Here is a 14,542-nt window from a genome sequence, read left to right on the forward strand (position 1 = left end):
GGAGAGAAGACAGTGGAAGTTTGGGCTAATTCTGTTAAGATGTGGTAGAGTTAAACTATTATTATATGCCTAGGACAAATATAAATTACACAGATGATGGGGAAGGTCTATTACAAAATGCCCTTCTTTAAAGAAGTTAAAAACTTAATTTTTTTCTTTTCTTCAGCATTGTTAAGCAAAGTTTAGACCAAGAGTTGCATTCCTTCAGTATGTTTGAGGAAACTGCATACTTCCATCCACCATTGCAGTCAGCATGTAGCAACAGGGATGTCTGAGTGGGAAGTGATTACTATGGTCTATACCTCATAGTAGTTGCTGACTAAATAATCCATCAATGGTTTCCAGAAGTTGAGCAGAAACAAGGTCTTGGTTTCTAGAGACCAAATTCACGTGTTCTATTTTCAGTAGGCGAGGCAGTTCAAGTTTAACTACTGCACACAGATAGTGTGAGTTTTCATATTTCTCCCCACCTGTCTGCATAGTGACTACTCAACAAATGCTTTTTGAGTAAATGAGCAAAAAGATATGATTTTCACAACTTTGCCACTTCTTTCATCAGGGCATGTGAGGTAAAGATCTCTCACAGAACAGCTCCAGTCGCATATACTTTGGGAAAGAATGAAAGGGCTGATAGTGTTTTCAGCTCAGGGGAGTCACTGCTTAGTAAGCCGAGTTTAGTCCCCAGAGCCAGACGTGAAGTAGTTGCCCACCTCCTTGTCTATGTTGCTTTGATAGGCTTTTCCTTCCTGTTTTATATGAATTTCACACATGTACATTTTAAAAAGAAAAAAGGAAAGCTGCCCCCAGTTGTCCCTGCCTAAATCATATTTCGGCTTCTATGTCCCTTTCCAGTGCTATATCAGTATGTATCCTGATGTAAGTAAGCATCCACAGTGGAATGTCATTTCGTCTGGTAGTTTAAATGTTTCCACCCAGGCAGGCCAGCCCCACTGGGATGGTAGGAATAAGTGTTGCTCTTACGTGAGGATAGGAAGAAGACAAGAAAATAAGTCAGAATGGTAACTGAACACAGCCCTGCTTCATGACCCCGCCCCCAATCACAGCTACTCTACGACCATCACAGTTGTAGGGGTCTCTGATGGAAGATGACATGGCAGTTTCAGAGTTTCAAATGCATTATTCAACAGCCAGTTGTCACTCAAAAGTACACAAGGGTCCTCTGAGCAGGGCAACCTTTTTGGCTTGATTCTATCCTAAGCTGTTGAACTGTTGTCATTTTGCCCATAAAGAAGTCTGGGCTGGAGACTTAGGTGCAGAGAGGGGAAATAACTGCCAGATATTCATCTTTGGCCTGATGGTCAAAATTTAGAAACTCTAAATTTAGTGTCTACTTCTAGGACCTCTGAAATGACACCCACAGTGATGTAGCGGGGAAACCTTTTTGAAAACAGACAACTTCCTGGTCACTCTGCCATTGTGGAAAGTTGCCGAAGGGAAAAATGAATGAATGCTGAAAAATGGGTGGGAAAAAAGCTAGGTAATGTGTCACCCATTAAATAGTCAAAAAGTAGCCAATGGTGTGATGCATTGTCTTATTTTTATTTCCTTCTGACGAGTAATCCACAAGTGAAACAACCCACTGAAGACAGGACACAATTGAATTACTTGGGGATTGATCCCAGTAAGTCATGTTTGGTCTCTATGATGTTCTTCAGCCAAACTTCTCGAAAGCGAATGGTTCCTGGTCTGCAGAAGAAAAACACAAACACCAAGAGTCAAACCAAACATTGAGGCAGGGAGTCCCTCGTGATTGCATTCCCAGTGAATAAAAAGCAGAGCCCTGGTGGCGCTGTCTGGTAAACATTGGATGCTAGCTGCAAGATCTGTTCGAAACCACCAGCAGCTCTCCTCAGGAGAAAGATATGACTGGCTGGTCCCCTAACAATTTATAACCTCAGAAACCCTATATAGTATGTGTGGGGAACCCTTTTTCTGCCATGGGCCATTTGGATATGTATAACATCAGTCATGGGCCATACTGGTCAAACATTCAATGATCTCGCCCCTAAGATGATGGCTGGAACTGCTTCTCTTGGTGAGGCATGTGATGTTCGCTGGGGATCTCTGTGAGCTGGCATTGACAGTGACAGCAGGTTTTGGGGGGCGAGCAAAAGCCTTTGGAGGTAAGAGGCTCTCTCTAGCCCTTATGGGCTGAGGCTCAATCCATGAAAGGATTCATGCGCTTACACGTACAGACTTTAAGAAAACTGCTATACAAATTAAAGTAGAATGACTCAAACTCACTGCCATCAAGTCGAATTCAACTCATAGTGACACTACAGGATAGGGTGGAACTGTCCCTATGGGTTTCTGAGACTGTTAACTCCAGGAGTAGAAAGCCTTGTCTTTCTCATGAGGATGATTTCACAGCCCAGTGCATAACCACTATGACACCAGAGCTTCCAAAAACTTTAAACGTGAGTTAATTACATATAATGTAAAGCGCCCATAGAAACAACAGACATGATCTGATTTCCCACATCCTCCTCCAGCAATTAACCTTCGAGTTTCTAATCACTGAAAAATAGACTCTTAAGAAAAACAAGTTTCTAGAATAATGGCAAGATCCTACTTTTCGCCTGTTCCAATACAATAGTAGACCAAAGAGAAAGAACTAAAGTGACCATCTGAGTTATCTGCGGCCATGGGCCTGCTGACTTCCTGAAGTGTGGCGATCCTATCCCCACCCCACCCACCACTCCCATTTGATCTCCCGTTACCCCTTTTAAATAAGTCTCCATGTGTTCATTACCTGTGAATTAATGTTTGATCCTCAAAATGATAGGAGACCTCAACGGGTGCATGCTAAGAGAGCAAAAGACAGTTTGTCAGCCTAAAACCAATTGTACTAATAGTCAATTCCTCCAACTCTATCATATCTAGAAACCCTTAAGTCTCTATAATTCATCTTCTAAAATAGGAGTCCGTAGGTGGTAATTCTTTGTCACATTAAGCCTCTGGGCCCCAAAATGTCTTTTTTGGCAACAAATAACTTTGGAGTCTCCACAGCACTAGGGCCGGTCTGAGGAGAGGTTTGTAAAGATGTGCTTCTCAAGAATAGGAGCTGGATGTGATTGACCTATTGAATTATATGATATGTGAATTATATGCTAATAAAACTTGGAAAAAAGAATAGGAGCTGGAATAAGTCATTTAGCTTCTTTCTGTGTTCCAAATAAACTCAATAAACAATCGTTACCTCTTGGGGAAGGTCTGAGAACGAAATAATGTAGATGACCAAGGTTGGAAAATAATTAAATATCTACATTTTCAACGTTTGAAATGCAACTTAGCATTGTCTTGTAATTTCATACTTCCTTTAGGATATTGTCTCTATAGTATCCACCCTTCTCCCCTCCAAAACTACACTTTGATTTTTGAGCATTAGCCATTCTGTCAAGCCCTCTCTTTGGATGGTCGCTGGTGATGGTCTTGTTCCCCACCACTTGTTGCCCATTCACCTTGCCAGTTAGCAAACCAGCTGATAGAAGGGTACATGATCAGGAGAAGGGACATCTCCACATATTTTACCTCTTTTGATTTCTCCAGGTTTCAGACTCTCTAAATAAATCTCTTTATACCAGAAAGGAGCAGTAGTAGTTAACATAGTTTCATGTCAACTGGAAGATATATAAAAGTGTAGGAGTGGTATTCAACCTGTTAATCAGGTACAGCCTGATGGTACCGCCTTGTGGGTGTGGCCTTCACATGAGGGCCCAGGGAATTTCCTCTCTTTCTCTGTGCCTTGACCTTCCTGCCTACTGACCGGAAGAGCTGCCAGAACCCTGCCTTATTTCCACCAACCTCAGATCCACAGGACTTTGCACCCACCGGCCTGTGATCTTCTTGCACTCTGCATCATTGCAAGTGGCTTCCTGAGTCTGAAGAGAGACTTATGGACATGGATCAGACTTATGGACTTGAGTTGGACTGGGCTGGGATGTTTTCTTCATATATAATTACTTCCTGATATAAAGTGCTTTCTTATATGTATATGAGTGTTCTTGGATTTGTTTCTCTGGTCAACCTGGCCTAACACAGGAGCCCTGGTGCTGTCGTGGGTTATGAGTGGGGCTGCTAACCACAGAGTCCGCAGTTGGAAACCACCAGCCATTCCACAGGGGAAAGATAAGGCTTGCTACTTCTGTAAAGAGTGACAGTCTCAGAAACCCACCAGTGCAGTTCTACCTTGTCCTATAAGGTTGCTATGATTTAGCATTGACTCAGTGGCAGTGAGTTTGGTTTTGGGCTTTTTTTTTAATACCAGAATAGGATGAATATTGGACAGAGTTGGCTCATGGACTAAGCCTCACCTACAGTCATTTATAAAGCCTGAAAGTCTAACAGCCTCAGATAATGTTTGTGACATGGTGGGAAAGCAAATGGAAAGTAGTTATGTCCATTATGTTCCAGGCTCTATGCTTGGTAGCAGCCTTTCACTTCTGAGGACCCATTCCCTGGATGCATGAATATTATTTTGACTCTTTTTATACAGTCTATCAAGAAGCCAAGGAGCCCTAGGGCCCAGTGGGTTAAGTGTTAGGCTGCTAACTACACAATCAGCAGTTCAAACCCACCAATTGTTCTGTGGGAGAAAGACAACAGCTTTATAGTCTTAGAAAAATCAGCCACTTAAGAGACCAAAAAGGGCAGCATTGGTTTATTACACAGAAGTCCTGAAGAAACAGCCAGCCATGGTTGTTAGGTTTCTTAGCGGGGAGGATTGGAATATGAAAGGGCTAGTACAAGATGTTAAAATGCCCTCAGAGAGAAAATTGTGTACATATTGTAGATTTAAGATACCTTTGAATTTCTTATTTTAATAGGTGCTGTTGAAGTTTTGTGAGGGGTTTGAAAAAATCAATTCAAATTTTAATTGATTTAGTAAATGAAACTCAAATCAGTGAACAATTGGTTGCATGCAAAGGTAGTGCTTACTTGTGACCATTTCTTCATTTATTTCTGAATCTGTTGTTTGGGGGAATTTTTTAATTTAATCATTTTATTGGGAGTTCTTACAGATATTCTAGATCAAGCATAATTTTACAATTTCTACCACCATCAGTTTCAAAACATTTTCTTTCTTCTTGAATGCTTTGATACCAGCTCCCCTTTATCCATCCCCCTCCTAAGAGCTCCACCTGAGACCACATATTTCACTGTAATCAAACTTTGTAGTACCCTCTTAGAATCCCCATGCATCCAGATAACCAATATTTACTTACCTTTCCTTGGCAAGGCCAGCAATTTACTGGGATTGTGATGTAGATTCATCAAATCTCCTATTTTTCCCATTTCTTACATGCTGGTTTACAACTGCTACAATTTGCTCATGATGCCACATTGCTTTGGTTTGTGGATGATCTTTAATTTGTTCTTCTTTTAAGGAAATATACTTAGAGGATAGTTTGGTTTTACTTAAGCGTATAACTCATGGAGGGCACAACGTATCCATAGAAAAATTAGTTTTTCAACTCATGGTCAAGTACATGAGACATCTATTCTCTGCCCAAAGTACTTCTATCAGCTCCTTCCTCAAAAGAAATTGTTTAAAGAGGAAAGTAAAAGGAAATAGAGGAAAGAACTAGCGGACAAAGGACATTTATAGAAGTCTAAATACAGGCATGTACATATGTAAATATATGTATAGATAATGATAGGGAAATAGATCTATGTACATATGTTAAGTATTAAGGCAGCAGATAGACATTGTCTCTACTCAAGTACTCCCTCAACACAAGAACACTTTGTTCTAATAACCCGGCATTCTATGATGCTCACCTTCCCTACACAATCACTGAAGACAAAATGGGTACATAAGTAAATGTGGTGAAGAAAGTTGATGGTGCCCGGCTATCAAAAGATATAGCATCTGGGGTCGTAAAGGCTTGAAGATAAACAAGTGGCCATCTAGCTGAAAAGCAACAAAGCCCACATGGAAGAAGCACACCAGCCTGCCTGATCATGAAGTGTCGATGAGATTAGGTATCAGGCATCAAAGACCCAGAACAAAAAATCATATGGTTGTAAATGATGGGGAGTGAGGAGTGGAGACCCAAAGCCTATCTATAGATAATTGGACATCCCTCACAGAAGGGTTACAAGGAAGAGACAAGCCAGTTGGGGTGCAATATAGCACCGACAAAACATACCACTTTCCTCTAGTTCTTTAGTGCTTCCTCCCCTCACCACTATCATGACCCCATTCTACCTTACAAACCCAGCTAGACCAGAGCATGTACACAGGTACAAATAAGAGCTCCCAACACAGGAATCCAGGACAGATCAACCCATCAGGACCAATAATGGGAATAGAGATACCAGGAGGGGAAGGGGAAGGTGGGGGGAGAAAGGGGGAACCTATCACAATTATTGACATGTAATCCTGTCCCAGGGGGACGGACAACAGAAAAAATGGGTGAAGGGAGACAGTGGTCAGTGTAAGACATGAAAAAAATAATTATAAACTATCAAGGGTTCATGAGGCATGGGGAGGGGTGTAAATGAGCTGATACCGAAGGCTCAAGTAGAAAGAAAATGTTTTGAAAACGATGATGGCAACATATGTACAAAGGTGCTTGACACAATGTACGATGTATAGATTTTGATAAGAGCTGTAAGAGCCACCAATAAAAATGATTTAAATAATTTAAAAATTGTTTAGCCTATGCAAGTCCTTGTTCCCTTCCCCTCCCCTCCTACACAAAAATTAAAACAAACAAACCAAAAAAGCAATTGAGAGGATTGCAAGGCCTATGCAGTTACAGCAGAACCCAGATTCACCATTTTTCTTTATTGGCTTAGACTGTTTATAAACTTGTGAAAACATTGAACCAAATCTAATTCAACTTTCTTTAGACACCAAACAACAACTGTGCATTTCTACTTGACATAAATGAAATATGGAAGGATATGACATATGTATTAAATCCCAACTAATAATAAAAAAGGCAGTGTTTACCCAAAGATAACCTTCAAAAGCATGCCGAAAGGAGGAGGAACAGAAACAGGGAGGAAGTGGGGTGAGTGAATGGGATCCTGAGGGGATTGCAGCGGATGAGATGAAACAGAAAATGTGTATAAACTGTTGAAAGTAAAGCTCTGTAAACCTTCACCCGTTTCCCCATAAAACGTTTATTTTTAAAATGTTGACCGTTTCAGAAACCCTAAGTAGTTCTCTTTCCTTCAGGGACACTGGGAGTCGGATTTGACTCAATCGCAGTGAGATCAAGGAGCCCTAGTGGTGTGGTGGGTTAAGCATTGGGCAAGGCAAGCTGCTCCACAGGAGAAAGATCTACAGTAAAGGTTTGCCGTTTCAGAAACCCACAGAGGCAGTCCTACTCTGTCCTACAGGGTTGGTATGAGTCGGAATCAACTCACCAGCAGTAAGTTAGTCCTGGTCTCCCTAGTGGCTACACACAGTTATGCCTTCAAGTCTCTATTGAGTGCCTACTATTTTCCAGGCCTTGTTTTAAAGCAAGGCAAAAAGCCCAGCTTTCATAGAACTCACAAGACGGGAGGCTGCAGGGAGATGGACCAGACAACAAAAAGAGAATAAGTTAGAATATTAGAAGGTGATAAAAGTGTTGTGGAAACACATGGGAGGGATCAGGCTGAACACACGAGGAAGTGAAAAAATGAAGCAGGCAGCTAACGTAGGGAGAGAGTGTACCAGGCCAAAGAAACAGCAACTAAAAGAACCTTGGGGCAGGACTAATTTTACCTGGGGAAAGCAAGATGCCTGAGCAAACTCACTGCCATCGAATTGACTGTGACTCCTAGTGACCCAATAGGACAAAAGAGAAACCTGTGGATTTCTGAGACTGTCACTCTACAGGAGTAGAGGCATCCTCTTTCTCCTGAGGAGTCACTGGTGGTTTTGAACTGCTGACCTTGCAGTTAGCAACGCAACACATAACTTACTCCACCACTAGGGCTCCTTGGAGCAGAGCAAGTGAGAAAGAAAGAGTAGTGGGAAAGCAGAAATCACAAGAGGCCAGATCACACAAGACCTGTAGGTCCTTGCTCAAAGAGTAGTCTAAGGACCTGCAGCAGCAGCATCACCATAGAGCGTGTGAGAAAGGCACAGAACCTCAAGCTCTACCCTAGACCTGCTGAATCCAAATCTTCATTTTAACAAGATGCCCAAATAGTTGATATGGACTTTAAAGTTTGAGAAACACTGTGTGAATGTTTGGAACAAAGAAATGACATGCGTTGGTTTTATAAGGCTCTTCCTGTCTGCTGTATTAAAAGGAAGCATAATGAGAACAAGAGTGGAAGCAGAGAGGTTGCTTAGGAAGCTCCTGCAATACTATTCGATGAACAATGACGGTGGTAATTCAACCATATGGTAAGATAGGGTTGAATTCTGGGTATATATTGAAAGGAGAGCCAACAGGATTTTCTAAGGGATTTAATGAAGAAGATGAGATAAAAAGAAGAGTCAACAATGTCACCAAGGTCTTTGACCATCAACTGAGAGGCAGAAGGCTGCAGGTAGGTCAGGTTTGGAAGAGAAAATCAAAAGCTCATTTTGGGATGTGAGAAGTTTTATTAAACATCCAAGGGGCAGAGGTTTGGGCTGGAGATATAAATTTGGGAGTCATAAACTACAAATGCTACTTCAAGCCATGAGACTAGTAAGTTTCCCAAGGAAGGTGTTATATAATGAAATGGTCCATTCCAGACGTTATATAGCAGCGGTTCTCAACCTGTGGATCACGACCCCTTTGGCGGTCAAATGACCCTTTCACAGAGGTTGCCCAATTCATAACAGTAGCAAAATGACAGTGATGAAGTAGCAACGAAAATAATGTTATGGTTGGGGGGGTCACCACAACATGAGGAACTGTATTAAAGGGTCGCAGCATTGAGTTGAGAACCACTGTTATATAGAGAGACGGTCTGTTCCTGAGTTTGGAGCATTTCAACATGAAGAGAAGGCATGGTGGTGTCATGGATTATGCATTGGGCTGTAAGCACAGGTGAGCAGTTCAAACCCATCAGCTGTTCCACAGGAGAAAGATGAGGTTTTCTACTCCTATAAAGACATACAGCCTTAAAAACTCAGAGGGACAATTCTACTCTGTCCTGTATGGTTGCTATGAGCCAGAAACCTTGATGCCAGTGAGTTTTTGTTTTGAGAGGAGGAGAAATCAGCAGCATCAGAAGCCAGATAAAAACCAGAAGAGTGTTATCCTAGAAGTCAACAGGGGAAAAAAATCATGGTAAGTGCTGCAGATGGGCCAAGTAAAATGAAATCAGCGCTATGATCACTGAAAATAGCAGAGGGGGAATCATTGATGGCCTTGCCAAGAGAAGCCATCATTCTCATTGAAGCCTCACTGAGGGAGTAGGGCAGAAAAGCCAGAGCTTACCGCAGGTTTGCCTTTGGTGAACCTGAGAGTGAAGTACATAGCAGCAGTGAGTCGTGGTATGGGTAGCCGAGCAGTTGCAATACTCCAGCGTACACAGTACTTGTAGTAGTGGCTGTTAGCGTAGTCTCTTCTCTCCACAAATTCTGTGTAGTGCACCCATTGTTCTTTGAACTCCCATGTCTATTTAGAAGAAAAAGCACACAGAGAAAGAAAAGCGTCTGCTCAAGCCTGCTACAAAAAGGCAGTACCTAACAGTAAGGGTTACAGGCCTGCTCATGGAAGCTATGCCTAACACGCATAAGGCTACAAAGTAGAGCCAATGCCCTATACTCTCCATGGGGTGGGGGTGGGGGGCGAGAAAAAGGGGCAGTACAATGAAGCAAGTGGATACTGCAATGAGCACTTGAGATTTGTTTGTTTGTTTCAGATTACATTTATTTTTCATTCCTGAAAGACAATATTTTCCCCAAACCATTTTATTAGGACATAATCCAGACATCATACCATTCAATAATTCAGTCATATCAAGCAGTGCTGTACAGTTGCTACCCTGGTCAGTTTCAAAACATTTTCTTCCTTCTTGTATTCCTTGATATCAGCTCCCCTGTACCCCCCACCTCCCCTGCCTTACCCCTCAGGAACCCTAAATCTAGTGATTGTCTCTATTGATTCACCAAAACAACAGAAAATTACTTAACAGAGATTCAAGAAGGCTACCAACAATAATAACAAAAGACAACAGAGGTAAGCCACAATTTGAAATTTTAAAAATTGAAACCAGCTCAAGCTCAAAGTGTTTCAAAGGGAGATCAAATGACAAGGTTGTAACCATTCAAGTCAGATGGATCATTGTATTCTATGATCATCATCTCTCCAATCCTCTGTCATCACCAAGTTACTCCCATCTCTCACTTATGATCAGAGGGAAATCACTAGCAGTTTATTCCATGTGTAGATCCTGAAAATGTATTCTGAGATTTCACTGTCATCCATTGCCTTCTGCAAACCAGAGTTTCACAATTTAAGGTCTGATACCATTCTTTCTTTGGAATTTAGATTACATTACGTACAACCCTTGGTATACGTCTGTTGGGAGCACTCGAGATTTGGCTTTGGGGTGGAGGGGTCTGTATACCTTGGACCCGACCCTTGCTTGAGAGTAAAATTTGGTTCATTAGAAAGTGATGAGACCCTGTCTTCTTCTCATCCCATCCTCAGAGACCAAAAGGTGTGTCTAGAAAGAAATCAGGCTGATTTCACAAGCCGGTCATGAAAATCAGTCTCGCTTCATTTCAGCCATAGGTAGGACACAATAAGGTCAGGAGAGGAATGAGGCAGCTAATAGGATCCCCGGAACCCTCAGAAAGAAACTCTTTCCTGTATGTATCCTTGGAAAAGCTATTCCCTTCCAGAGCCCAGAGCTTAAAGTGACCAGATCTAAAGCGGGACACCATTGACCAGGTGGGAGGGGGGGGGGTCTTGATTAAAAATTTGGTCTATATGGAACCAAATAGACCATTCTCTAGCTTGTTGTGCATTCTTTCAAAAAATCGGGACTTTTTAAAAATGCCAAAAATTGGGACTGCCCCGCCAAAAGCAGGACGTCTGGTCACCTTACCAAAGCTTGCTTGGGAAGAGCATCTGGAAGTGGAAGGCCTCCCTTGGAATATCCCCTTTGTTGGTATCTGTTCGTGGAGGAAGGAGGCCTTGGTGACCCAGTTTGAACCCACCAGTTGCTCCCCAAGAAAGAAAGACACCTGGCAATCTGTTTCTGGAAAGATTGGTGATATTGTTAGGTGCCAACAAGTCAGTTCTGACCCATAGGCACCCTTTGCGCAACAGAGTATGACTGCTTGGCCCTCCGCCATCCTCACAATGGTTCCCATGCCTCCGCCCATTGCTGCAGCCTCTGTGTCAAACTATCTCCTTAAGGGCCTTCCTTTTTTCACTTCCCTTCCACTTTACCCAGCATGAGGTCCTTCTTCAGGGCCTGGTCTCTCCTGACAGCATGTCCAAAATATGTGAGATGAAGTCTCACCAGCCTTACCTCGAAGGAGCACTATGGTCGTACATTTGGCAGTCCATGTTGATTTCCATATTCTTTAATACCACCCTAACTCAACTCTTCTTTGGTCTTCCTTGTTAATTGTCTAATTTTTACAAGCATAGGAGGCAATGGAAATACCGTGGCTTGGGGAAGGCGCACCTTAGTCTTCAAAGTAACAACCTTGCTTGTTAAGATTATAGCCTTGGAAACCCCATGGGGCCATTCTATTCTGTCCTTTCAGGTCATTATGAGTCAGAATTGACACAACAGCACACAGCAACATAACTGTTGGAGTTGAGTTGGGAATATATAACTAAAGGTTAACTGCATTAACCAAAATGTCAGCACTCATTCAGTCCTCCGTTCCTTCCTTTATTAATTCATGCACTTTTTATTTAACTTGCAGTCAAGTCTACCCCACCCCAAATGCAAGGGGGCTTCCAAAAGTATGTGGGGAAAAGGGACTTAAAAGATAATAGCATTATTTCCACACACTTTTGGAAGCCCTCACATCTACCAAGTCTTCTCTATTCCCCCTGCCACTACTCTACGTTAGGGCTCACTGCTACTCACCTGGTCTCAAGAAATCACCTTTTATCTAGATGCCATTGCCCTCAGCCCCACTTCTCAACACTATCACCCACACAGCTTCAATCTATCCACCTAGGTAAAAACAAAAGCCACAAAACACCTCCTGTAACTCCCCATCGCCCTCCAACCAATGGAAAAATAGGTTCACTATATCCTTTTAAGACCTTCCACGGTCTGGATCACAGAATACATCTTTCTACTCTCCTGCCATGCTTCCCCCACCCATACCCACTCATACGCCTCTCAAATTAGAACCAGTTACTATTCCCCGTCTTCACACCATCCTTCTGACCAGGCTATTGTCACTTCTTGGGAAGTCTTCCTTCTCCTCCCTACTTGGTGAATCTCTTTTCCTAAAAAGCGATCACTGCTCAGTTTTCCTTAATCTCTCTTCCGACCAGATGGGGTTTCACATGATCCTCTGCTGACAACTTACAGAGTTCTTATGGCCCCTTTATGGCACTTGACACCCACCCTGTGTGACAGTCGTATGGTGCTGTCTTCATCTTCTTCTCCATATTAAACCATGCCAAGCAGGGCTGACTCACCCATTAGGCATAGTTAGGCACACTGCCCATGACCCACAGTACATTAAGGGGACCCTGCAAATACAAAAATCAGAAGGGAGGGACGAAGAACCTTTAAGGTCAGCGATTCTATTCATCTTTATACCCACACAGCCTTAAATGAAAACTTTTGCTGTTTGGGGATGAAAGAGCTCACCAAACCAAACAAAAACCCCATAAGAGCAAACCTGAGAGGAAGACCACCTCAGGATCAAGGCATCTGGTAGAGTGAAGAGAGCACACAGTTTGCTGATCAACAGGGCTGGGTACCATCCCCGACCCATTTCTAAGCCCCAGTATCATCCATCAGCTTTGATGGAGGAGCTGTAGGAAACAAGCCACATCTACTAAGTCAGTGATTGTGAGAGAAGTTAACCTCAGAAGTAAAAAAAGCACATTGAGTGATGTTGAAAGAAAACAAGCATGCTTTAACAGATCTCAAGGAGTTGACTGTTGGGGTCTTTCACTAATAGGAAGAAGGATAAAAGAAAGAAGGCACAGTCCTTGATGTCATGAATTCAGTTGAGTGCTCCTCCCTGGTTAAATGAAACAGCCAAATTCCAAAGAAAATGAACGGAGACAGAAGGCCAGCCTGATTTCTCCTTGATGGTCTCTCATGTCTTCATCTGCTCCTCCTCCTTCTCCTCCAAGGAAATAGCAGGCGCTCAAGGCTCTGTGCTAGCAAGCCTGATTTGATGGTGGCTCTCTAGAAAAGCATGATGACTTGTGAGGATTCTAGACACTCTGGGTTGGTGGAGAGCTGCATTTTTGGAGGGACATTTCCCATTTCCTTCCTTAGGCTAAACCAATACTTACGATCATCTAGTCAATTCTGACTCTTACTAATTCTACAGGACATAGTAGAACTGCCTAGAGGGTTTCCAAGGCAGTAGACATTTATAAAAGGAGACTGCTACATCTTTCTCCCAAAGAGCAGCTGATGGATTTGATTAGCAGTCAAGCACTAAGCTACTGTGTCACCTTAGGCCACTGGACCCTTATCTAATGCACCAGCACGAGCAAATTGCTTAACGAGGAGGATCAGACTTTCCTAGGGAAAATGTTATGATGCCAATACTGGGAGATACTGGTGTGCTTGTCACTTTCAAAGATTAGCCCACAAATGAGGATGAGGATTTCTAGTATAAGGGTCGCTATGAGTCAGCACTGACTCAATGGGAGTGAGTAAGTCACCTTTGATGTCCTATTCCAGGTCTTCTAGACTTCTAACCTTTGATCAAACAGAGCTATTTTATTGTTTTTTATCCCCTCCTATACCAAACTAGAGTGGTCAACTAACTTACTGAAATGTACTTCTCAATGGACAGTTGTCCTCCCTCCACAGTGAATTCACCATGTTGGATCCACTGGATGTTTTTGACAGTGAAACGAGTAGCTGCAAACAAGTTGTGAATTGGTTAGTTGGCTGGTCTCATTAGCTACATGAGATCGTTATTTACACACCCAGTAGGAGTCATTACCTTTCACATACTGAATAGCTTTCAAGATGACTGTTTGAGCTATAGACCGAGCCAGGTTAATAATCTTCCTGTAGTCTTCTATGTTTAATATCGTCTCCGGTTTACACAACAGTTTCACTCTCTTCTTAGGTCTGAGATGTTTACGTTTCTCCATTTTTTGGTTGTTTTTTTGCCTACAAAAAATAAACTCAAAAAGTTATTCTGAAGCACGCCAGCCTGTGTGATCATGAGGTGCCGAAGGGATCACTTATCAGGCATCAAAGAACAAAAAATCATACCATTGTGTGCTCATCTCCATGATACGATCGCTAAAGACAAATGGGTGCATAAGCAAATGTGGCGAAGAAAGCTGATGGAGCCCGGCTATCAAAAGATATAGCATATGGGGTCTTAAAGGCTTGACGGTAAACAAGCGGCCATCTAGCTCAGAAGCAACAAAGCCCACATGGAAGAAGC

The 14,542-nt window shown here is 42.5% G+C and overlaps 1 protein-coding gene across 1 annotated transcript in view; it reads right to left on the reverse strand.

Moving 5' to 3' along the window:
• Positions 1–1,561: 1,561 nt before the first annotated feature.
• The window catches only part of AKAP14 (A-kinase anchoring protein 14), a 22,178-nt gene continuing 9,197 nt past the window's right edge, over positions 1,562–14,542 (reverse strand). Inside the window, exons 2-6 of the mRNA XM_045298601.1 lie at positions 14,087–14,259; positions 13,910–14,001; positions 9,402–9,581; positions 2,774–2,826; positions 1,562–1,707 (exon numbers count right to left, since the gene is read on the reverse strand). Coding sequence (XP_045154536.1) covers positions 1,623–1,707; positions 2,774–2,826; positions 9,402–9,581; positions 13,910–14,001; positions 14,087–14,240 — 564 coding nt within the window. The 5' untranslated portion in view covers positions 14,241–14,259 and the 3' untranslated portion in view covers positions 1,562–1,622. The remainder of the gene's footprint in view (positions 1,708–2,773; positions 2,827–9,401; positions 9,582–13,909; positions 14,002–14,086; positions 14,260–14,542) is intronic.

The sequence above is a fragment of the Echinops telfairi genome, unplaced genomic scaffold (assembly GCF_000313985.2).
Source record: "Echinops telfairi isolate 266 unplaced genomic scaffold, ASM31398v2 ScPeMD7_7427;HRSCAF=8465, whole genome shotgun sequence".
In the NCBI taxonomy this organism is placed as follows: domain Eukaryota; kingdom Metazoa; phylum Chordata; class Mammalia; order Afrosoricida; family Tenrecidae; genus Echinops; species Echinops telfairi.